The sequence below is a fragment of the Ochotona princeps genome, chromosome 1 (genome assembly GCF_030435755.1).
Source record: "Ochotona princeps isolate mOchPri1 chromosome 1, mOchPri1.hap1, whole genome shotgun sequence".
In the NCBI taxonomy this organism is placed as follows: Eukaryota; Metazoa; Chordata; class Mammalia; order Lagomorpha; family Ochotonidae; genus Ochotona; species Ochotona princeps.
In genome coordinates, this window is record NC_080832.1 from 25607004 (window position 1) to 25632977 (window position 25974).

The following is a 25974-nucleotide window of genomic DNA, read 5'->3' on the forward strand; positions in this document are numbered from 1 at the left end:
CACAGCTCTGGAGGTTTTGGTGAGGACTTTTTTGCTCTCCTCCCAGAGGTGCTATCCCTTAATATCATCATGCGGGGGGCTAGAATTTATGCATGGATGTGTGGAGGATGCAGGGCCCAGCATTAGGCCATTGCACTTGCAAGTGGCTCAGGTCAGATGCCTGGGCTCCACCAGGCCCGGTTTGATTCTGGCACTCCAAATGGCAGTCACATGCACGTGGGTAAGTGACCCAGCTTCTCTGAATATTCTCATGTATACAATGTGTATGGAAGTACCCTCTGCTGCACCTCACCCACAGTGTTCAAATGCCCACTGTCATTACTGTCAGTGGTCAGAAGTTGATAATAGCTTATCAACTCCACCAACAATATGTCTTAGACAGGATGTTACTATTTGAAAGGGGCACGTTTCTCATAGCAAGACACAGATCTTGCTTACACAATTGATGTGTTCCTCACAGAAACAATCTGAACCAATTACTATTGGAACAATTATTGTTTCAGGAGAGAATATTCCCAATCACTTGCGAGGGTTAGGGCTGGGTCAGGATAAAGCTGGGAAGCAGGACCTCAATGTGAGTCTCCCACGTGAGTGGCAGAAACCGGGTCACATGAGTCATCTCTGCCTGCCTCCCAGGATGTGGACTCAGGGCTCAAAACCAGGCACTCAGGTACGGAATGTGGGTGTCCCAAGTGACTTTAAGGCATCTTCACCCACTTGGGATTTGTTTTAAAAGATGATTGTAAGTACAGTGCTACGGGCCGAACTATTTTCCCCTACATTTATACATTTAAGTCCTGACTTCTAATCCCTGAGCAGTGACTATATTTGGAGCAAGGGTCGAAATGAAGTCACTAAGTGGGCCCTAAAATCTCATAGGACTGGTGTCTTTGTAAGAAGAGGCCTGGCCATAGACACATCCAGGGGAAAGATCGCGTGAATGCCCAGGGAGAAGGCAGCACTGCAAGCCAGGAGAGAAGGCTCAGAACACACCCTGCCAGTATCTACTTCCTAACTCTCAGCCTTCAGAGGGGTGAGAAAATACAGTTTTTGTATAAGCTACCTTATTTAAAGTAGCTTACTTAGTTATGGCAGTCCAAGCATACAAACATAAAAATGAATATGGAGCATTGAATTCCAAAGCTAAGGGTTTGCGCAAAATTCTTTGCTAAATGACTGTGTATAGTCAGAGTATGCATGGCTGAGCTTGGTGATGCTGGGCACGACTGGCGAAGAAGTGCCCTGTTTGATCTACAATGTCCCATGTGTCAGTGTTCAGTGGCTTACCTTTTTTTGGTGTGTCCATTTGGCTTCTCATCAGGGGGTAGTTCTATGATGAGCTGACAAGACTGAGCATGATCGAAGTTGTTCGGCGTCTTCGGTGAGCATTGGGTGTCCAGCATGAACACCTGCACCAGCACAAAGAGACAGGATTCAGAACAGTGCATCCCCGCCGAGCTCCACCAGGGCTGAGCAGGGCGCCCCGGGGAGGTTCCTTCCTCTTCCTACCCTCATGTGTCTGAGAGAATGAAATGTCCTGCTGGAGCTGTATTACAAATGCAGAGCGCTGGAAGCAAGGAGTAAATAAGAGAAGTTAGCTGTTGACACTAATGCTAATAACATCACTGCTTCCACCACAGGACACCTCATTACACTCCAAATAGCAAGTGCTGCCATTTAATATGAATTTAGAGTAAATAAAGAAGGGCTATGTTTGCAAAAGATCATCTCATTTTGATATCTGTTTGGTATGCTATTAAATCCATCGTGAGAAAAAGAAATTAATTAGGATGTCTCCTGCCAGGACTACTGATGTGGTCACACCATTGCAATAGACGGTAGCAGCACTGACTGATCTGATCTTTGAGTCAGATGATTTTAATTGACATGACTTAAAATACCTTTGGAAATATGGGGGCTGTTAAGCAAACTTTTTCCTCCCAAATCTTGTATGAGTTATCAGATTATTGATAGATTGCTGGAGGAAAATTTGGGAGTGAGGGAGATGGAAATAGGAAGTAAAAGACTGATTTCTTTCAGAGAGGATTCTGTTGAGATTTTCACATTCTGGCTGCTATGTGCACAAGTAGAGCTGCTCTCTGAGGTCATGTGTGACAGCTATTTAGGGATACTCTCCCTTTGGGAGACCCTCTTTTGCTTGCTTCTAGTCACCCCTAAGTGCCTTGCTTGCTTGCTTGCTACCTCCCAACATTTCTTCCATCCTGGCTTCTGCAAACTGCCCCGTGTGCTTCAAGCAGAAATGCTCCCTGGCTTTAGAACCCACAGTACCCTCACATCTCAGGGTGGTATGAGATGCAGGTGGGAGGACCTTGTCCCATAGCTTAGGGATAGCTGAGAGAGCCCTGCGGAAGCCAAGCCAGGCCAGGAGTAAGAGCATTGTCATGGAGTTCTTTATGTGGATAATCTGGGGATCCTAGCTGGTCAGTGTGCCATGGGGAAACTTTATCCAGAATTGAAGTGGATCTTGTAGGGAAATAAATCCTTTTGACCACGACCTCCACTTCATTTTAACTCAAATCTGACAGCTGCTTACATATGTATTAAATGCTCAAAGTATATCAGCTATCACATAGCTACTGAAACATGTTTGCTGATTTTATATTATGGAGTGTTGGGGATATAGTTGCTTCTGTTTCTTTCTTGTTGACCCTAAGTGTCCTGGAGTCCATCTCTGGCTTATGCCACTGCTGTAAGACCTTGTCTGTCTCGGAAGTGCAGAGATTCAGCCAGTGTGCACCGGGTGTTTCCTTTATGCTCTACGAACCCCAAGGTAAAACCACAGACCATATTCTTTGCTCTCAGGTCCTTACAACCTGCTTTTGTGACTTCTCACATGTGTCTCAACAAGAAAAAGGCTATGGATACACAGTGAATTCTGCATGGGTGAGTGCACTTGAATTTTAATGATCTGCTATGTTCAACTCATTAGCTCTGTTCTTTTTGGGAGATCAATCAAAGGAGTTTGTGATCCTATACCATCCACTGTCTAATTTAAGCATACAGTTATTAGAAACCTCAGTAAACTGCCGAGAAGGCTCTTCTGGGTTTGGGTGCTATAGGGTGCACTGAGCATGGGATGACGGAGAGAACAAAACACTGGTGATTGGGAGAATCATACTGGTTAGAGATCAGAGTGAGAAGCTACAAGGAGACTTTAAAAAGTTTGTGGAAAATAGAACTAAAGCTTATTTTGGTGAAAGCATTCATTTTTGAAATCCATGCACTGTGCTTTCCTAATACACATATCTATTTCCATGAACTGTCTGAAGACTAGCTGTGTTCATCCCTGAGGTAATGAAAGATAGTCTCATGGTGCAAGACTTGCAGACATGCTCTGGAGGCCCTGAGAGAGAGCCCCAGGCCTTACCTGCTGGGCCATGGCTCGTATGCGCCAGTACTCGGCCTCAGCACTGGGGGAGGAGGAGGGGGCAGCCACGCGCACCTGGCAACCTTCCCCACTGAAGCTCTCGGTGCCACTGTGGAAGCATCCCAGCAGGTCCTGGTGAGAGACAGCACATGTTCACCGTGGGCACCCTGGTTCAAGGCACACAGCCTTGGTTCTGACACTGGCACTGTGCCTGAGCAGTAGTACTGACCCAGCCACTTCTTCCTTATCTCTGGGGGATGTCAAGTGAGACTCCCTACTAGAGGAGGCAGGGAGAAGCCAGGAGGCTGGTTGGAGGCATTAGGGAGCTATGGAGATGAGGACCTGCCCTAGCTCTCTGCTCACAGCAATTTACCTTGACAGGTTTGAGGGTGGCAGAGAAGGCATCCTGCAGGGCACAGCAGGCAAGCCGCCACATCTCCTCCGTGAACACAGGGCCTGCTGTCACGAGCACATACCTGCCCAAAGCACCAAGAACAAAACCTTTGAATCTGCAGATTTTGTGTTGTCACCAAAAAAGTAGATCTGGGTAGACTCATGCATGGGTGTGTTCTATGGTGTCCTTTCAAGTTGGCCTGTATCTTAACACATTTCCTTCTTTCCATCTAGTATTGCATTATCAAAATGCTACTTCCTGAACTACTTCACCATAAAAAACAATAATGGATCCGTATTAAACAGGTCAATGTGGAAACAGACAATGCATATAAGACTGTACAGGTTCTAACCTCACTTTTTCCCATTTCCTACCACTCTTCTACAAATAAGAAACATTTAAACTCAATCCAATGCATTCTATTGTCCCGAGGACTCTTAATTTCCATGCATTTGTTCATTCTGTTTTCCTGCACAGAGAGTCTTCCTCTCTCCAAAGCTTGTTTACCTTGGAGCCTCTGGACAAGTGTCAGGGAAAGTCCTTGCTGACCTCCTGAGTTTGCTGGCATTTAGCTGTTTCTCAGCGCTGTTAGCATTTTCAGGTGACCTGACTTCTATGCTGTCACTCTGCATAGGCTACCAGCTTCTGGAAGGCAGCAATCCTAGTTTATATCACTTTTTATACACCAGAGTACTTTGTGTAATGCCTTACAAATATTTGCTGATTGAAGAATATTCGCACACAGTTATTTGTTACTTATGAAAAATAGTCTAGGGACAAAGCTGGCTTTTGAGATACCTCATTGCCTATCAGAGTATCTGGGATGGAGCCCCACCTCTTTGTCCAATGCTGCTTATGCAGCTGGGAAGTAGCAGGTGCAGGAGAGCTTGAACCATCACCACCCAGGTAGGAGACCCAGATGGAGTCCCTGGCTCTTGTCTTCCTCCTGGCCCAGGCTCGGTTGTTTAGACTTTGGGAGGTGAACCAGTGGATGAAGATCTCTCTCTTCCTCTTTTTTTTTTTCAACTAAATAAAATCTTTAAAAAACAAAAAATCTAAAACTGGATCACTATCACAAAAGGTGTTTGAGTTTCCTGCTCTTCACAATAACAATCCCATTCATGTTCCTCTCACCTAATGCAGGAGCAGCCCACTCTGGAGATGGTTTCCGTGGGTTTGGCCACACACGCTACGAGTAACTCGAAGAGATCCTTCAGCATGGTGTTGATCATGCTCTCGTACCGGATGTCTAGGGGGAAAAGTGAAGGCAGGGTTTCAGTGAACTCCAGTTTGCAGGGGTTGACTGAAATGTCCATAGTGCAAATGAGAAGAGTCTGAGTGATTAAAATATATATAAATGTCTGGGTGAAATAAGAATGAGAAAAAGGGCAACACTCCCAAAATACCCAGTAATATCACAACACTTATCTTGAAAAAACATTTTAACCCAATTTCAGCTTGTTCCATCCATTGCTACATATAGCAAGATATAACAATCTGGTTCACTTGTGTTAATGTACATTTTTCAAAGTGAAGTATATATTTCATCCTATACGGAAATTGTTTAAAATGAGAAAAATATACTTCTCTGATAGTTGAATTAAATGAAATAAATTGGGGTGGGGTAAAATTTGGCTTCTGATAGTTGAATTAAATGAAATAAATTTGGGGGGGTAAAATTAGTCCTGTCAGTTTGTACACTATCCACAGACCTAGAGAAATAGTCCTAAATGATAACATTCTCTTTGCCCAAAGAACACATCTGCATTGTTCTCCCAAGAATGCAGGATACCATGGAATCCTCCAGGGATCCCTTGCTGCGCAAAGCAATGGGCAAGATAGAGAATACCAACCTCTTAGGATACAGTTCCCACTAGCATGTGGAGGTGACTCCCCCTACCCCCGCCCCAGTTTCTAAGTGTTGTTGATTGCAGGGCAAATTGTCTTTGCCAATCAGTATAGAAATAGTCCCTCTGCTTTGTGTCTCTCCCTTGGGGTCAGTGTTCTCTGATTGCTCTATCTTCTCCCACAAGGGACCTCTTGTCATCTACTTCCATATGTCTTGCCCTTCCACTTACAACCTTGATGGTTTGCAGACCTTCCCAGGGGCAGATCATGAGCAGGGCTTTATGTTACACAAAAGTGGTTCCACCAACAGAAAAGCTGACAGATGGATCCCTCTTTTCTGCAGACATCAGGCTCTTATCTGCCCCTTGCTTCTGTAGACACTGAGAAACTCCTCTGCGTCCCTAGCTGGCGAAGCAACTTCCTGTCAATAATTGAAAGGCTTTTGTAAGATCTCCTCTCCTCACTTGAACTCAGAAACAGGAACAGCAGGACTCACCCTGCCCTCTCACGGGCTCCAAGGGTGTTTCTTCATTTTTTCAGCTCCATTATTTGAACCTGACGTCCTTCTCAATGTACAGATATACTAGACTTGCATATGGTTTTTTATATTAACACTTCATAAAGGTAGTTGGGGAGAGCGAGATCAATTCTGTAGCTGCTATATAGCCACCACAAACAGGAAATAGGTCAGTGCAGCCTGGGACTACATCAAGGTCTCCTGTGTTCATGAGGAGGATAAGTCTCCAGAAAGCCAGGATCATGGGGTTAGGGTCACAGCTAATTTTCTGCCTATAGCACCAACATTCCATAAAGGGACCAGTTTGAGTCCCAGAGTTCCACTTCTGATCCAGCTCCCTCCTTATGGCCTGGGAAAACAGAGGAGGATGACCAACATCCTTGGGCCCTGTTCCCACATGGGAGACTGGAAGAAGCTCTGGCTTCAGACTGGTACAGCTCTAGTTGTTGTAGCTAGCATGGGGAGTGAATCCACAGATGGAAGATCTCTCACCCTCTTGCTCTATAACTCTCTATCATGAATAAACAGATAGAGGTAGATAAAAAAGGCATAACCAGGAAGCTGGATCACAAATAGAACACCTAGGACTTGCCCCAGCACTCTGATCTGGGATGCAGGAGTCTTAAGTGGCAGTTTAACTTGCTGTGCTACCACCCTACAGTATTTTCTCTAACCAGGCATGCATTTTGAGTGCTCTGGTAATTTTGCAGATGACATATGGGTATCAGGTTTTCTTTGATATACTATTAAAAGCTGGCACTGCCCTTGTAATTCTATGTCAATAAATCCCAGGGCAAAAGTCATACGTTGATGTTCTCATTAGGTAGTTATGACGCACTGTTAGACAAAGCTGCTGCCTTTCAGCCTCCCCTGCCATGAACCAGCCAGGCATGCGGCTACCTGAGTGTAGAAAGCTTTGTATGTGCTCCACCACCAGCTCGCAGGACAGACCAATGGCGTGCTTGAAATTCGCAGAGGCCACATCCCAGTAGGAGTGGTCTTTATGGCTACGACGGAGCCAAAGGGACATCACAGGAAGGAGGAGGTGGACCACGGCGTAGATCCCGAACCCTGGACCTGAAAAAGAAAAATCCATATCAGAAGCCCCTTGTCATTACTTGGCATTGAGTCACAAATAGAGCAAAAGAACATACCAGTGATGAGAGAATACCTGAGTCATTTTTTTTCTATTCTGTCTGATTTTAGTGATGATTCTACTCATAAAACAATTTAGTTGTTAAATGAAGTTGGAATATCAATTGGTCAACTGCTGGCCCACAGATATAAGTAGCTACATTTGTTTCTAAGAAAAGACCCTTTAAAAATGTAGGAGCATGTGTTTCTGTACAACAGAAAAACAGATCTGTGTTTTTCCAAATTAGTTTTATATAAAGGGGATGATGTAATCTGTGTTCTGCATATTGATCAGCAAATCTAGCTAGTTTTTAATTGTCACATTTCTATTGTATGTCATTACTGCAGTGTGTTTAGGGCTACTGAAGGGATATCTCTGAAGGATATTTAAGATGTCTACTTTTTCCCCCAGGTAATGCTATTAGGGAAATCATTTAAAAAATTGATTATAAGATCAAGTTATGCATTTTTCAGTAAACATGAAACTTACATGAAATGCAAAGGAAAAACTCATCCAGATAACGACATTTTGATGTGTTTTCTTTTAGTGCTTTTTGAAGGCAGGGATATATTTGTGTAGAAATGCACAAAGATTTATACAGTTGAAAGGACTCTATAAATTTTAACATAATCCCTGTATTATCCATGCCATTAAATACCATTTACAAATACTATTTTAATGTCTGAAGAATATTTATATTTACCATTCCTTATTTTATATACACGCTTTTGTCTTCATCACTATTAAATTCTTTAATTCTCATATACCTATGAGTGAAGATGTTGGTTTAAATGCCCTTATTAACATTTAGTGGTAATTTTTTTTTTTATTATTACAAAGTCAGATATACTGAGAGGAGGAGAGATAGAGAGGAAGTGGAGCTGTCGGGATTAGAACCAGCAGCCATATGGGATCAAGGCGAGGACCTTAGCCACTAGGCCACGCTGCCGAGCCCTATTTAGTGGTAATTAATATGAAAGCAGAAGTGGTACCAAACAGTGAGACATGTAGAGTGGTAAATAATTCCATAAGATACCTCCTTATTTTTCTATCTAGTATGTGGGAGTAGCTCCAGTATTTTTTCCTGAAAATAGAATTTGCTACAGAAACAGTGTCAATCATTAAGTCTTTAATAAGGTAAATACAGACTCCACACTATGGAATTAATGGCTTCATTAACTTATTCTTCCAGCAAACTTCTATAAACTGCCAGAAAGAACTGTGCATGCTAAATGTGTTTAATTCAGAACAAGAAATGTGTCTAAGGGCCATTCGCTCTAATAAAATCAGGGGACTGTACCAGGTAAGCATTAAATGTCTTTTCAAATCTTGTGCCTTTGACCTTTATACCAGCAGGATGTTATTGTGTTAATACTGCACGTTCTTGGGAGTGGCAGATCTGGTGAGCTCTATGGACAGTTCTGGGGCTAGTAGCATGCATTAGTGAATTCTACAGGCAGCCTGGGCACTAGCAGCATGGATTACAAGTGTGGCCCAGTGACCCACAGGAACATTGACAGTACATCCTCAGCCCCAGCCAATGTGGCAATTCAACACAATTAGCTAATGACCTGGAAGAAATGTAAAATCCACAGGATATAGCTTCAACATTTAAACATTGTATATTATAGCCATTTAGCAAATATGAGAGTTCATTAAAAATTTGTGAAAAAATATGGAATTACTGGAGAAGTTTATTTTGGTGTACAAATATTTGACACTCACTCTTGGTTTTTATAGTATGCATTTTCATACATTTTAAGATTTTTTTAAGCATGAAATAATTCTTTTGCATCAAAATCGACATATCTTTTGGAAGTGTCCTCCTTGCATCTGTTGCATGTGACACTTCAAGTCTAGCCACCAGTGAAAACGGGTAGATAGCCCACAGAAGTACTTTCCTAGGAGAAGTTGTATGAGTAACGGTTATCCACAGCAGCAAACATAAATCTGCTTACCAGGTATTTTGGTGACATCTCTCAACAGCTCAAAAAGCAGGTCCAAGGTTGGCGGTTGGTGTTGACGTGGACAATTGGACACAGCTGCCGTCAGCTGCTCCAGCAGGATGATCCAGACTTCAATGAGACCTGGCAACCCAAAAGCACACCTCCATGACATCCAGTGAACCTAACAAAGAATTACGGTGCAGCTCAACCAAACATGGTACCTAAGCTGTCAACATCACCCACTGTGTGAGTCCTCTGTCTCTAAACGTATTCTGCATGCTTTGACAAAGTCAAAGGAACAAAACATCTCACTTTCCTTACTTATTTCCTTTTAATAGAAGTGTGATATAGAAATTCGCCGTATTTTCTTAGGGCTATCAGGTTTCTTAGAAGTTGATGATAGCAAAAATCATAAAATATCCTTTTGGGTCCATTGACTTAGTAATGATAAAAATGGCTGTTTTACAGCTACAGTTTAGAGTTGTTAATTACATTCACAATGTTACTCAAACCATCAGTGCTATTTCCAAAACATTTTTTGTTACCTCAAGTATAAATTCTGTTCACCATTTAGCAGTGACTTCTCTCACCCCAGCCTCTGGCAATCTCAAATCCATTGGAAGTCACTGATTTTTCAGGTGTGATAATGGCATTGTGGTTATGCTCTGTTACCTTCAAACTACCCATACCGACACATTTGCAGATGAAATGCTGTAATGTTTTGGGTTTGTTTTAAACTCAAGTGTAGAGAGAGAGAGAGAAGGAAGAAATACAAGATCTGAGTTGGGCCCAAGGTTGCTGGCAGGAAAGCTGGCAGATGGGTCCATTTTTATCACAGCGTTTAGTTGTTAGTTGTATATCCTGCACACTTGCCTGTATGTATAGGAAGGTCCTTTAAGCCTTTAAGAGGTTCATGAAAAATAGAGTAAAAGGAAGTATTTTGTTGCCAAAACGTGAAACCCAGGCATTGTTTTTCATAATGCACATTTCCTTGAACGTTTTAAAACAATTCCCTTGTGTTTTTTGTGTTCTGTCCAATTTTGTATATCTTTCATGAAGTAGAATTATTTGCCTTTGGAAGTAAGATGATCACCCGAGAAAAATCTCAACATTGAGAACTGTTTAATTTTTAATGCTAACTTAAATCTCTCTGTTCTTTTAATCCATATTGCAGGCATATTTATAAGTCTTGATGAGTAGATAATATGGGAAACTAGGTGGGTACTTGACTGAACTATATCCATAAAATGGTCTTCCTAGAAAAAATACTGCTGACTGCTTTGCCTCAGAGAGAAAGGCGGCACTCACTGTTCCATACACAACCATTTACGACTGCTTAGAAGGATACGTTAGACATAACATTAGCTTCTGCTTAGGCTTGCAACCTCCAGCTTAGATAATTATAAGTAAAAATTATTCTTACCGAATCATTAAAATGATGCCTCTGCTAGGCAAAAATCTAGCCAATTTCCATTATTTTAATTGTTCTCTATGTAGCTGTTTATTTTCTCCTATAATTCTTTTCCATGACTCATCTGAACTAGTGAGGTTGGGTTGCTTTTATATTCTCTATTGAAAATGAAATATTCCAGCTAAACCCCAATATGAATTTGTAATAGCAATATAGAATAACATTAAAACAAACAAGAAAAATTTAAACGCCTCCCCCCCAAAAGTCCTTTGGCAAAACTGATAAATTGGAAACACCCTATGGTCAGAAATTAGACCTAGTGTGGCGTTATACTTTCCATTTAGAAGAAGGGTTATAGTTTCCATTTAGAGAAGCAGAGAAACCGAGTTTCCCAAGTTAGAGGACAGCAGGGCTAAGGAGTCAATCCATCTGAAAGTTATCTAAAATCAATTGATTGAAGTGCATCACATGACATCATAGGGGACTTTTAAGAAATTTGTATAAAATTCCTTAAAATTGTCTTATCCTTGGCCTTCAGCCTCACAGAAATTCTCTTTCCAGTGATGTCTTAAGTGCCACAGTCTCTAAAACATCCTGCAGAAATTGCTCATGCAATGATTGTGCTTCGTAAAAGGATGTTAATGCAAGTTACCAGCCACCCGAAGTACCATTGCAGCAATGCACTTCATTCTGATTTGCTGAATTCCACTCAAAGTTAGAAAGTACATTTTAGGGCCTGGCGGCGTGGCCTAGTGGCTAAAGTCCTCGCCTTGAACGTGCCGGGATCCCATATGGGCGCCGGTTCTAATCCGGGCAGCTCCACTTCCCATCCAGCTCCCTGCTTGTGGCCTGGGTAAGCAGTCGAGGACAGCCCAAAGCCTTGGGACTCTGCACCCGTGTGGGAGACCTGGAAGAAGTTCCTGGATCCTGGCTTTGGATCAGCATAGTTTCGACCGTTGCGCTCACTTGGGGAGTGAATCACCGGATGGAGGATCTTCCTCACTGTCTCTCCTCCTCTCTGTATATCTGACTTCCCAATAAATATACATAAATCTTTAAAAAAAAGAAAGTACATTTTAAATGAAGGCGTCCAAAAAGGACTGGAGGCACTATTAGAAAGTGGCATGCTTGGAAAGTTCATGGCAATTTTAGGGAAACATGTTTTTATACAAAAAGAACAAAACTGTGTGTTCCTTCTTGCCTACTATTACTTGCTTATCACTTAATCTCATGGGCATATGAATATCACATATAACCTGATTGAACTTACCAGTGTCATCATCAAAATCAGACAGGACTGATTCGATGCCATCTTCACTGCTTGCTGATTGCTCCTGAAGTCTTCGTGGCAAACTAGCAAGTCGCCCACTAAGGAATATTGGCTTCAAGGGCATTTTATATATCTTGGCCAGTAACTAAAAATGATAAAAAGCTTTCAATTATCGATTGGAAAAAGCTGCATTCTGGGTGTTAAAGAACAGTAATATTATGTATCAGTAAAATGGGAGACAGGGACCTAGAAAAGCTCTGATGTCTTCAAATTTTAACGTTGTTGAATATGATTGGGATTTTTCTTTAATAATGAGTTTTCTGATTTCTGCATCCCCCGTTTTTTGCGATTGAGTTTTTAAGAGGTCATTTACTAGAGGTATTTATTCCATCAAGCAGATGAAACAGCAATCAAAATAGTGGGTAATTTTTCAGTGTCAAAGTTGGAACTTTACAGAGTTTTTGTATTTTTGCCTCTGGGATCCTAGAAGACTAGCAAATGGGATTCCAGATTCTGGTATTTTCCTGAGTCAGCCACACTGGAAACAGGGACAGTGAGACACTGGGGGAAATGGAGGCGTATAAGGTCAGGTGGGAGAGAGACAGATGTCAGAAGTAGAGCTTAGCTTGGTAGTTAATCTGCACCCCCTTGCAAGTAACTGGGTTTGCTACTTGGTTCTTGACACCACTGTTCTTGCTATCAGTGCAGACACTGGAAGGTAGCTGTGATGGCTCAAGCAATTGAGTTCCTGTTACTCATGTGGGAGACCTGGGCTGAGTTCCTGGCTCCTGGCTTTAGCATGAGCTCAGCCCTAGTCACTGTAGGAATTTGGGTAGCAAATCTGACTGGGAACCCTATCTCCTTGCCTTTCAAATCTATCTATATATACACACACATCATATTAAACAATATACTGTAAAATATATAAGTAGAATATATAGCATATATAATAAATATATATACTTTAAAAATACACACATATATTTTAAAAGAGTAGCACCGAAGAGTGGCTTGGCTATTTGTTCCATTGCTCAAGTCCAGTCCTTTGGCCCTGGGCCAAATTCCCAAGATTCTTTAGCTTCATGGATTAAAAAATCTGCCTGCTATGCCCAGTCTGAACTGGGGTGCAGATGGGCAAAAGTACCTGTCCTTGTAGGTTTTATGCAGCACAATTTCTTCACAGGGAACAAAACTTCCAGTATCATCGCTACAGGGAAAACTCAAGGATTGGTACAATAAGGAGTGAGGTGTGTGTGAGACACGGGCATGTCACACAGACGTCTGGGCTGTTATGACAGACCAGGAAAAGGACATGACAATTGTCCTGGGAAGCCATGAGCATGTTGTACTGAGGGGATAAGGGAACTGGAACGCCAGAGAGCAAGCCAGCGAGCTTGGGGAGGGGTGGAGGGAGGGACGTGTGTGTGAGTAGGAAGCCAGGGGTTTTGTCACGTGGGGCTTAGGGGAGTAAGCTAGAGGAGGCAGAGGTAGCAGACAGAGATCTGTGCACACAGCCTGAGGAGACAGGAGAGAAACTACTGAGAGGGGGCTGTCTCTGGAGCCTGAGGAGAAAGGGCTGGCAGGAAGGCATGGCCTGGACCGGCGGGCACTGCACACGGGAAAGGACAAAGCATGACGAAGGTCATGTTGGCTCTAAGAAGCTTCCCATTGGCTCCCTTTGCCAGGTCTCGTTGAAACATGCTGCTCCTCCTCTACCCAGTGTCTCTGGCCACTGTCTGCACCTCACCTTCCACATTTCCATACCATCACGGAAGCATCCATGACTTCGTGACCCTGACCCTCTCTCTCCTTCCTGCCTGACAGAGACTGTGGGAATGCATGTGTCAGAGTGTGGGATGCTTCACAGGCCTCAGGGTCCTTCTGTGTGTCTCTGCGTCCTCATTATTTCCTTTCCTTTGTGGGAGGGATAGGATAGACACCAGAGACTCCGTCTCTTCCGAGAGAGCAGGGAGCGAGTCTCTGGGGATTCACGCAAAGGCATCCACGCATAGAGAGGGCTTCAGAAAGTTTGCCGGAAAAAAATGGACTCAGTAGGTCCTCGTGGGGGTGGAGGTCTCGCTTACCTGAGAGCAGCGCCTCAGGTACTCCAGGGCGGGCAGGCACAGGTCGGTGGATGTGGCTCCTGGGCCAGGCACGCAGTCTCCAATCTCCTTACAGTCCACCTCCCCTGGGGGAGTGTGAGCACACAGAAGCAGACCAAATTACCCGGCATTCCCCTTGTGGCAGAAGGGCCTTTAACTCACATGGCGTTTGTTCCCCAAACAGAGACTAGCACAGTACAAAACTAAGAAAAAATAATCCTTTCAGTCCTTTCCCCCGTATGCGCATATGAGGACTAGAAGTGGGACCCTGGCATGTTCTTTGGTTGGATTACATTGTTTTCCAACTGCTCCTACCGCTAAACCATGCCCATGGGTTCTTTGGCACGTAGGTACACACTGATCCACTTCCCCTGAACTTTGTTGATGGCAGGGCATGAGCCCAGAAATGAGCCCTGAGCTGGGCTGCCACGAAGCGCCCAGCCTCTGAAGCTGAGAAAGCACCATGTGTGTTGGCAGAGCATGGCATTAGGTGGTGACGATACATGAAGACCATCTCTGCGTAGACTGTGTCTGGGGTTTGAGAAAACACACTGCTTGTGTTTCAATGGATTCTGCATGCTTAGGTACATATCGAAACATGCAAGACAGCTCTCGCGGGGTATGTAGATTGTTTATGGGTAAAGCGTAATGAAGAATCACATTTTCTTCTTTCTTAATGGACTACTGCTATACTTTCATAAAATCTTTCCACAGCACTGATCGTTTTATAATTGTCTACATCTGTAGCAACTAGCACCTTCCCTGTGGGAAACAAATATAATGACCAATTAGCTAAAAATCAGAGAAAGGGCCTGGCGCGGTAGCCTAGCAGCTAAAGTCCTCCCCTTGAACGTGCTAGGATCCCATATGGGTACCAGTTCTAATCCAGCAGCCCTGCATCCCATCCACCTCCCTGCTTGTGGCCTGTGAAAGCATTCAAGGATGACCCAAAGCCTTTGGATCCTGCACCCACGTGGGAGACCCAGAAGAGGCTCCAGCCCCTGGCTTTGGATTGGCTCAGCTCTGACCCTTGCAGCCGATCGGAGAATGAATCAGTGGACAGAAGATCTTCCTCTCTGTTTCTCCTCCTCTCTGTATATCTGACTTTGCAATAAAAATAAATCTTTTTAAAAAATTCAGAGGCAGTGAGGAATATTTTGCCTTTTAAATGACAACAAAACATGCTTATGCTTTAGATAAACGACAGGCAATTTCTTTCGATAAAGCGTTAGACAGTAAGTACTTAAGGATTTGTATGTCATATTGTATGCTAACTCCATCCAGTTGAATTAGCAGGAAAGCAGCAGTTGCTGAGTGAGCATGGCTGTGTTCCAATAAAACTTATTAAAAATTGTCAGCGGGTCAAATTTGACCAGTAAGCTACAGTGGGACAGTTCTTGCTTTACATGAGCATATCTTATGTTATAAAAACATAAGGTCAAGTGCATGTGAAATAAGCAGATAAGAAGTAAAAATAAGCCTATTTCCTATGCTGTTGATTATGATTTCCCAAAGACAGTGAGAGTGAGTGAGTGAGTGAGTGAGTGAGAGAGAGAGAGAGAGAGTTTTACTGTGCCTGCTGTATAACTCATCTGAGTCCACACACATGGCACTCCTATGGGCAGAGAGGCTATATGGGGGATTCTGCCTCTTCCAACTCACCCCCAAGTCCTATACAACTAATTCTACTTTATAACACATAGAAAAAGAGTACAAACTATCTTTTAAATCCCTTACATATGCACACTGGTAATTTTTCCTATTTTCAGTCTCTAACTGCTTGCAGAGACATAATCTTTCATTTCTAGCAGCTCACCAGGTATCTTTACTTGAATATTTCACGCATGATCAACAGGTCTAAATGTCCACAGGAGAATGCCTTACTTTCTTCTCTGCTATGAACTGAGTGTGTGTGTTCCCCCTTCCCCAGTTCACGTATTGAAGCACCATAATCAAGCGCTCCTGAGAGCTGCCTTCCCCCTCCTGTTAGGTCAGCATGCACCAAGAAAACACACAGCATCATCCATCCCCAGACATGCACTGTGCTGGCACCTTGACCCTAGGCTCCCTGGCCACTAGAACTGCAAGCATGAAGCTTTGGGGTGCAGTGGTTAGGTTACCACTTGGGGTGCCCATATCCCATACTGGAACCTCTGGACTTGAGGGCTAGCTCAGCTTCAGATAGGGTTTCCTGCTACTGTGTACTCTGGGAGGCAGCAGGTGATGTCTCAAATACTTGGGTCCCTGGCACCCAGGTGGGAGATTCAGATTGAATTCCTGGCTGCTGACTTCAGCCTGGTCTGGTCCCAGCTGTTGAAGGTATTTTGCAGAGATTAGCAGTAAATGGGGAGATTTCTGTCTTTCAAAGCAATGAATAAATGATTTTCCATTGTTCAGATGTGGCCCAGTCTGAGATATTTTGTAATAGCCTGCATGGATTGGGTCATTCTCCACATCTAGCTTGCTTTTCATTTAGGTATCCTAATTCTGGGCAACACTGGTCCTTGTAAGCCACTTGGAGTGGTGCATATCATCTCGGGACCTGCTTTCTCAGGGTCTGTGTGTGAACAATCCAGGCTGCATCTCACTGCTACAATATTGCCGAAGACAAGTTCACCACCCCTCGAAGTACTGCAGCAATGATCTCTCTTGCCTAGAGTCTCTTCTGTCTGCCGACAGGGGCACACAGGGTTACCATAGTTTAGTTTCCAATGCCATGTGGAATCCCTCTACGCTTTAGCTTAACAACCTTGGGTGACATTTAGCCTAATGGTTAAAATGCTATTAAGACATCTGTTTCCCTCTTAGGAATACCTGGGTTTGAGTTCCACCTTTGGCTCCTAACTTCAGCTTCCTACTAATGCAGACTCTAGAAAAGATTGGTGATGGTTCAAGTAACTGGGTTGTGTGAGATCTGCCTGGAGATCCCAGTTCCAGCTTCACCTTGCCCCGCCCATGCCATTGTAGGCATTAAGGGAGTGACCTAGCAGACAGAAGCTTGTTGCTTTTGTCCATTTCTTTAATATTACTATTATTATTTAAAATACACTCACAAAACATCTGTCGCCTCACACAGTGGCTTCCTTAATGGGGAAAACCTGGCCCCTTCCTTGCTTTTCAACCCATGGCTCCAAAGTGGGCATACTGGGAGTCGGGAAGCTTACTCTCCACTTGATCTTAGCTAAAAGACCTAAAAGTGATGAGAAACCTACTCTTCCTTCAATCATTGCATTGACAACTTCTTCAGTGTCAGACAATTAGCCACCTGACCTCATTTTCCAGGCCTTGAGCAAGAATTAAGAGTGCATCTCCCCCATCCCACCTCTACCTCACGCCTCTTTATCATAAAGTGCCTGATTGTTCTGAAAGTGAAGTTCCTCTTTGAAGCCTTGTGTTCTGAGTTCAAATGTCACATTCTCTTTCGAAGCCTGAATGGTCCCAAATACTCCATGTCTCAGCTCCCTGTTCATCTGTTCATTGGGGTTGAATGAATTTTTTTCCCCTGAAGCTTCTATTGGGACATATGATCTGAAAATACTAAGGGGATAATTCCAGAAGTAAACATGGCCTCAGCTTTATGATGTCCACTCTTCTGAGTAGCTGATGAAATCTGATCTCATCTAGTTTACCATGCCAGGGATGTAGAACATCCCTTAGTTCAGTGTATTCATATAATACACATAGCCTGCCCGTTGGCCAGCAGCTGTCTCCACTGTCCGATGGTCTTTGTTTTCAGCATTCTATTTTATGACTATCTATTTTATTATCTGTATTGTTGATCTCTCGTTTTTCCTAACTTATGAATTCAAGTTTATTGTAGGTACATATGTATAAGAAAACAGAAGATATCCACCTGCCTTCTGTACTCTCTGTTGTTGGAAGGTTTCCTCGGGGGACTACTGTATCTACTACAGAATGACCCGAGAAGGTGGGAGCATTCCACAACACTGGAAGCAAGGACGTTGGGCAAACTATAGGAAAAACACAGTATGTGGACAGTTTGGTGCTACCTAGGGTTTCAGACTTCCTCTGAGGGTCTCAGAATGTATTCTGAGGATAGAGAGGCCTGCCATGTGGCAGAATGGAACGGGAGTTAAGACTGGAACGTGGCTGTCAGGCTCCGGCCTGAGCCTTGTATTTTGTTTCTACTCCAAAAATGAGGACAACATTAGTGAAGTTACAGAGATTCTTTATGTCTTAATTCCCTTCACAAAATGATTATCTGTTATTTAATGAGAATGTAAAAGAATAACATCTTTGTCTTTCTCCCATTTCCAAGGTTCTCAGATTCCAGGTCCAAGGGTACACCACACCAAAACTCTGCAAACCTGAGGTTTCAGCTCAACTGTTGGTATAACTGCTACTTCCTCCTGTTTCACTACAGGTAAGTACATGCTGTCTAAAACTGCTACAGCGGTCATATTGTCTAGGAAGAGCCTACTGTTCCTAAATTGAGGATGAAATTAGCTAAGTTGTTCCGGAAATACACAAGGCTTCAAAGAAGAGGAACTTCTATACTTTCAGAACAAACAATCAGATATTTTAAGATAAAGAGACCACGAGTAGGTTGGGGGGGCAGGAAACAAACTCTTGATTTTTGCTTAAGGGCTGGAAATCAAGGTCATGTGGTTAATTGTGTAACACTGAAGATGTTGTAAGTGCAAAGATTGAGGATAACATTAATTGTTCTAAGAGTAAAAAAGAATGCAATATGAAAGAATACATACAAAAAATAAGCAGTATATAAGATGTTCTATAAATGCAAGGTACGCTATTAACCCTGGACACAATCCCAGCTACTTTCACTGCATCTGGTTGTATGGCACAGTGCTTTTTTCTTACACCCCAGGATGTCTGCTTGCTGCAAGGGGTCAGTGAGCCATGTCTCTATGCCCTCTGTTTTAGTCATGGCTTGAATGTGCTGTAAGGATTCATGTGCCTGAGGCTTGGTTCCTAACGTGTTGATGCTGATAAGGGTCATGGAGGCATTGGAAGTGTTGTTTCCAGAAGGGACTGTCCTGTTCTCAAAGAGCTCTCCCCCACTTTATCATCTCCTTCCCCACCTCTGGCTTCCTGTCTGGCCATGGGATCTCTTCCATTCACACATGCTCCTGCTGAGATGCCATCCTGCACAATGTACTGTAGACTAGTGGACCCTCACTAGAGCCCGTGCCATGCTGTTTGGAGTTTGAGTCTCCACAACTGGGAGGCAAATGCACTTATGTTCATGATGAGGTGTCCAGCTCTAGGGCTTTGGACCTGGCAATGAGACACACTAACACAGTCTGCCACACAAAGCCACCATGGGCAGAGCCCCTAGAAGTATGAGGGCATGGAAGAAGTGCACTTACCCAGTCCTTTGACAAACTTCATAAGGCACATGATGTAACTGGTGGCTGCATTAGCGAAGACCTGGATGTTGTCAGTGTTGAGAAATGCCTCAAAGACATCAAATACCGGTGCCTGCCCTTTGCCTGAGGTAGGAAGATTACTCAAAGGTTAGTTTCTTCCTTGGGTTGCCCATCCTCCCAGCACCTTCCAAAGAGTCTTTGAAAGTCTCCTGAAGAAATGCCTCAGTCTGGATTGGACAACTGTATGGCTCCAATGCTATCCTCAGATCTGCCTGCAGGGGGAGTTGCAGGAAAGCCACCAAAAAAGAGCAGCCTTTGGAGAGGATGCTAGAGTATACAGGGCTGATGCAGTGGGTGAGATCCAGGGGCAGGGAAACCTGTGGCTTCTGGACTGCTTCTGTGCACTGAGGACATCTACCAGTGAGGCAAAGGACCATCTGGGAACATCTTCCATGACATACACAAATGTCTTCCTGGCTGAGCAAGAAATGGCTCACACGGAGGGCTTCAGTCAGCCTGCCCTCAACTGGCAGCTGAAAACTGGCTTGCACACTGTTTCCTGGAGCAGTTAACTGCTAAGGGCACATCTCCATGCTTAGATAGTTTGTGCAAACAATCTGGATTAACACCTGCTTTCCTTTGTGTGGAATCTTGGAATATGCCAAGCAGAGGGTGCCTGCATAACCAGTTGCCAGCTGGGTCTCTAACAGAATTCCTTGGGCAGAAATATATGGAGTGTTTTTACTCCTGGAGGAAGAGAGTCTTCATAGAAAGACCAGGGCACATGGAAGCCCACTTTTGTATTTGCTGGTAGGATATACTTTGCTGGATAAACCTGAGCCAAGTTGGCAAATCAGCCTGAACCACATGCTGGTGAGTTCTTAAACACTGAATGCTCTTTGTCTATCCATTTCCAGTCACACCCAACCTGTTTAATAACAATTCTACTGGGCCATGGTATTTTGGGATAGTATTTTTTCTTGTGGGCACTGGGGGTGAAGCCACAGTGTAACAGCACTGTACAAGCGAAATGCCAGCACCAACTTAGCCTTTTGTTCAGTCAGCTTGAGCAGAGCCTGGCAACGCTCGGTTAGGGCTCTTGGGTCCTTGTGATCTCACATCACTTCCTGCCAAGGCACAGAGCTGAAAGTCTGTCTTCCCTAGTGTCCAGTTACCTTGGTTAACATGAAACACGGTGCAAAGAACCAAAGTTCTGCAGCAAGAATCACTCAAGCGTTCTTACCCATGGAGTAATCACCAACCAGGTACTCCTTGACCTCGGACTTGTTCCCGCTGTGCACTGTTTCCAGAGCACTGAACAAGGGCCTCCACCCCGACTGGATGCGTGTGGAGCATACTTCCACCAGCTCACCGATGGATGTGACCACCTGAGGCAAAAGGCAGAGGCAAAAGGCACAATAAATGCATAAGAGAAACTCTGCACAGGTGGGTGGTATACTTCTCTGCCATCTACTTCTGGATTAGCTTTAGTGAAAGGAAAACTGTAACCCAGACAGATTCTTCCAAATAAAGCATCTATGTTCCTTGAATATGCATATTTGCTAATGAGTAACATGACTGAGCAAATTTCCACATGCTAATTAGCTACTGGTAGGTATTTTGATTCTTTTAAAAAGCTAGGCTTATACCTTCACATTTTTATTTTTAGAAAATATCTATTTTATTTGAAAGATACAGAAAGAGAGAAGAGATCTTCTAACTGCTTGTTCACTCCTTAGATGACCTCCACGGCCAGGGTGTGTCAGGCTGAAGCCAGGAACCAGGAGCTTCATCCAGGTCTCCCACTTGGTGTAAGGCCCAAGGACTCGGGATATTTTTCACAGATTTCCCAGGTGCATTAGTAGGGAGTTGAATTGGATCATAGATCAGCTTAAACTCAAACCAGCACTCATATGGAATTCTGGTGCTTGAGGCAATGGCTTTACCTGCTATCCCACAATGCTGGCCCTTAATTATTGTCTTTCTAAAATTTATTTTTAAATTCCTTTTTAAAGCTTTATTATTGTTTTTATTTTTTATTTTTTTTAAAGATTTTATTATTATTGGAAAGCCGGATATACACAGAGGAGGACAGACAGAGAGGAAGATCCTCCATCCGATGCTTCACCCCCCAAGTGAGCCACAACGGGCCGGTGCGCGCTGATCCGATGCCGGGAACCAGGAACCTCCCCCAGGCCTCCCACGCGGGTGCAGGGTCCCAAAGCCTTGGGCCGTCCCCGACCGCTCTCCCAGGCCACAAGCAGGGAGCTGGATGGGAAGTGGAGCTGCCCGGATTAGAACCGGCGCCCATATGGGATCCCGGTGCGTTCAAGGCGAGGACTTTAGCTGCTAGGCCACGCCGCTGGGCCCTAAAGCTTTATTTTTAATGGAAAGGTAGATCAGATTTTTGGAGAGAAGACATTGTCCATCTGCTGGTTCAGTCTCCAAATGACTGCAACAGTCGGAGCTAAGCTGATCTGAAGCCAGGATCCTGGAGCTTCTTCTGGGCCTCCCATGCAGGAGCAGGGTTCCAAGGATTTGAGCCATCCTCTACTGCTTTCCCAGACCACCAGCAGGGAGCAGGATGGGAAGCAGAACAGCTTGAACATGAACCGCTTGAACATGCCCATGTGGGATCTAGCACTTGCAAAGTGAGGATTTAGCCATTGAGCAATCATGCTGAGCCTTATTTTAAATTTATTTTATTGGAGAGAGAGCAAGATGGTGGGAAAAAAGAGGGAAAGGTTCCTTCCTGTGCCCTAGATCTGTCCCTGAATGTCCACAATAGCCCCAGGCAGGTGCTGAAGCCTGGAACCGAGAACTCCCAAGTGGGTGACAGGGATTCAACTACTTCAGCTATCACTGTTGCCTTCAAAGGTGCACAGGAGTAGGAAGCTGGAATTGGGAGCAGAGTTCAGACCTAACATCCACATTCTGATAGAGGATGTGGGTGTCCCTCATGCACTAGGCCAAAGGTCTATCTCTCATTATTGTCTTGTTGCTATTGAGTTAACATTCTTTATGTGTTCTACATTTGAATTCTTCTTGAGAAGCATTTTACAAGATTTTCACATCTTTTGGCTTATTTGTTTATTAAAGATTTACGTATCTGAAAGTTCAAGTTGTAAAGAGATAGCAAGAGACTGAGGCAGAGATGAAGAGAGAAGGAGAGGGAGATCTTCCATCCGCTAGTTCACTATTCAAATTGCTAGAGTTAGGGCTGGGCCAGGCCAAAGCCAGGAGCTTGGAGTTACATCTGGTTCTCCCAAATGGGCATAACGACCCAAGTTCTTGGACCATCTTCAGTTGCTTTCTCAGGTGTATTAGCAGGGAGATAAACTTCAAGCAGAATATTCAGGACTCGAACCAGACCTCATTGGGAATGCTGGTGCTGCAGATAGCTTAGCAGGCTGTACCACAATACCAGCCCCAGTTTCTGATTGCAAGAGCTCACTTTAAGGAGCACAAGTTTTAAATATGAAACTGTCATAAAATGAAACAATAAATTTTTAAAAAATTGATAAAGTCTAATTCTTCAGTTTTTGTAGCTCACATTGTTAGTGCTATTTCTAAGAAAATACTGTCTAATCCAAAGTCTCAATGATTATCTCCGGTGCTTCCTGCTAGAAGTATTTCTCGTTTTGCTCTGATATTTAAGACATGACCTACTTTGAGTCATCATTTGGGTATGGTAACAGGTAAGGGTATAAGTTCATTTTAGTTACACATATTCAAGCATCACTTGCTGATAATACTCTCTCCTACTGAATTACAATTGCATCTTTGTCAAAAATTAATTGACCACATATGAATTTATTTCTTTAGCTCATTCTTCCTTTCTAATATATAAAATTGTAATTACAATCAACCTCCAAATACTGCTTTGATAAAATTTTGATGTGTTGCATTTTTACTCATTTGAGATTTTTTGGTTACTTTTTTGATGCAGTTCTTTTATGGTTTGTCTCTTAGTAGAGATTACAGTGGTGATTGGGAATAAACAGACATATGTAGTAGAGCCAGATGCTGAGTTCAAGTCCAATCACTAATGATGTATTCTTCACTTAACCTCTCTGTGTCACAGATGTAAGGTTATAAGGAAGATTAAGTAGACCAAATTCACAGAAAGCACCTGCCATTGCCCTCAATGAAGGCCGGCCGTACTGATGATGCTGAATACCTTGTCCCACTGACCTGGTCTTGGACATCTTCATCACACAATTCCAGCTGCATGATACGCTCGAAAGGACGGAAGAGGGCTTCATTAAAGTGAAAATGAGGTGGCTCATTCCAGTCAGTCAGAACCTCCGTCAGAATGTCATGGATGAAGGAGACAGCCTTCTGGGACACGTGCCTTTCCTTGTGGCAGGCAGCCTGCAAAATCCATGAGAGTAGAACACCATGAGGACACCAATTAAGTGATAATGTGGCTTCTGCAGGCTCCCCTTGCCCTACTTGGCACCCAGAGGTGGAAAGAGCAACTCTACTGAAGCCAACCACTAAGGGATGAGGCCAGCTATGCACAGTCTTGCTTTGGAAGACTGGTTTCACTTTGCTTCTGAGGAAATCAGTTTCTATTCACTTCTTTCTTCAGAAAACAAGCAGCACAGTTCTCCTGGGTGGTGTAGAATTTGCTTGCCTTAAAGATACCAGTACCAAGTGTGGGAACTGCTCATGGTCTCACCCATCGCCTTGCCCTATGCATCTGAAGATCATGAGGACCACTGTCTGATCCTCAGCAAGGTAGAGCAACTGCAACAAGAGCTCCAATTGGTTTATGGCTCCTAGGATCAGTGACCTTAGTGGTCCGATCCCATGCTGACCTTGAGCTTGGACTTGGGAATTTCATGGGCCAGTGGGGTCTACCCTTTGTCTGTTCTTTGGAGTATAAGAAAACCATGTGAATGAATGCAGACTGGTGGACTGCAGGACAAGCTACATGAACACTCATACAGGGATGGGGAACCTTTTTTATGACAAAGGTCACTTGGATATTTATGCCACTATTCAGGGACCATAGTCAATTATCGAGTGAAAACTGGCCTGCTAGAGATGTACTGAATATGGATTTCTGCTTGTTGTGTTGGCAGGGTCAGACTAAATTCTTTATATAACCCACAGGCCAGATATTCAGAGAGAGAGAAACCTGTTTGTCCAGGCTGATAAGTTAAGGTCATCATGAACCTGCTGGCTACTGATAGGTAAGTAATTCCAGCTAAGACCAGCCAATCTGGCTGAGCCCAGCACTTAAGTGTAAGTTTCCATTGAATTTGTGATCCACAGAATCATGAACTAAATAAATGGCTATTGTGAAAAGTCATTAGGTTTTCTTTCCTTTTAAAAGATTCTTATTTTATTTGAAAAGTAGAGTTGGAGAACCAGGGAGAGAAGGAGCCAGAGAGAGAGAGAGAGCGCGAGAGCGAGCCAGAGAAAGAATATTCTTCCATTCACTTGTTACTTTCCAAATGGCCACAACACTCAGGGCTGGGCAAGATCAAAACTAGTAGACAGGCGCTTCACCTTTCCCAGGTGCGGGTAGGGCCATCCTCTGCTGTCTGTGTTAGTCTTAGCTGGATTGGAAGTAGAGCATCTGGGGATTGAACTGTTGCCCGTATTGGATGTCAGAGTTGCAGGTGGCAGCCTAAATAACTATGCCTGAGCTCTAGGCACAGGTTTTTAAAATAGTTTGTTATAGTTTAATAGGAAACTGAAGGCTCTGTTCTGTGGCTAAGTTGCAATTTTCTACTCCTTTTTTTTTATTAGAACATTCTTAGGTTATTGAATTGGGTTCCAAAAATAATTTGTGGCTTAGCTCTATAAGACAAAACTAAAGGACTATTTAGAATAGTTTTGCTGAAAAACAGGGTAATACCAGCAATTTAGGAGTCATCAGTCACAATATACAGAGATGCTTAGATGTAGGCTTGCCAGAAAACTGATCACACAGGCCTGGTATTGTGGCACAGTAAATTAGCTGTTTCTTACAATCCTGGTTTTTTGCATGGACAGTGGCTCTAGTCCCTGTTTTCCACTCCCAATCCAGCAGAAGCAGATGGTCCAGTTGCTTGGGCCCCCACATCCACATGGGAGACCTGGAAGAACCTGGATTTCTTTTTGATTCAACCCTGGCAATGTTAGCCATTTGGAGACAGTGTATCAGTGGATAGGAGATATGTATTTTCTCTTTCTCTCTCGCTCTCATGGTTTTCAAATAAAAAATTCTTAAAAGCATATATTATTGCATGAACTGCTTTCCTTTGAAGAGTGAAAGGAGGCTAGTATTAATTTTATTGGGAAAGCAAGGATTCAGGGTTCCCCTTTGGAATATACTGAGTATGTTTCGTGATTAAAAATTAGAGATTGGTAGGAACCAAACACACAGCTATGTGTGTGTATGTGTGAGATATTTGGGGCCAGCTGTTTGTCTTTTAGCTGGAAATGCAGGTAGATACCACACATAAGGTCATAAAGAATGAAAACATGGCTGTGCAAGGGAAGTGGGGTGCACAATTACAAAGGAAGGGGGTCAGAGTGAGGCCTTTGTGGTGACTCTAGATGCTGTGAGATAGAACAGAGAACGATGTTGCTTGTGGTTAGCTGATGCAAAGATTA

At 43.6% G+C, this 25974-nt stretch overlaps 1 protein-coding gene across 1 annotated transcript in view; it reads right to left on the reverse strand.

The window, feature by feature from the left end:
* The window catches only part of ARFGEF3 (ARFGEF family member 3), a 172907-nt gene that overhangs the window by 5816 nt on the left and 141117 nt on the right, over nucleotides 1–25974 (reverse strand). The window contains exons 22-32 of the mRNA XM_004587269.3: nucleotides 23557–23736; nucleotides 20606–20750; nucleotides 19363–19485; nucleotides 13994–14097; nucleotides 11910–12054; nucleotides 9241–9369; nucleotides 7048–7224; nucleotides 4917–5031; nucleotides 3762–3864; nucleotides 3389–3520; nucleotides 1288–1409 (exon numbers count right to left, since the gene is read on the reverse strand). Of these exons, the coding sequence (XP_004587326.2) occupies nucleotides 1288–1409; nucleotides 3389–3520; nucleotides 3762–3864; nucleotides 4917–5031; nucleotides 7048–7224; nucleotides 9241–9369; nucleotides 11910–12054; nucleotides 13994–14097; nucleotides 19363–19485; nucleotides 20606–20750; nucleotides 23557–23736 (1475 nt within the window). The remainder of the gene's footprint in view (nucleotides 1–1287; nucleotides 1410–3388; nucleotides 3521–3761; nucleotides 3865–4916; nucleotides 5032–7047; nucleotides 7225–9240; nucleotides 9370–11909; nucleotides 12055–13993; nucleotides 14098–19362; nucleotides 19486–20605; nucleotides 20751–23556; nucleotides 23737–25974) is intronic.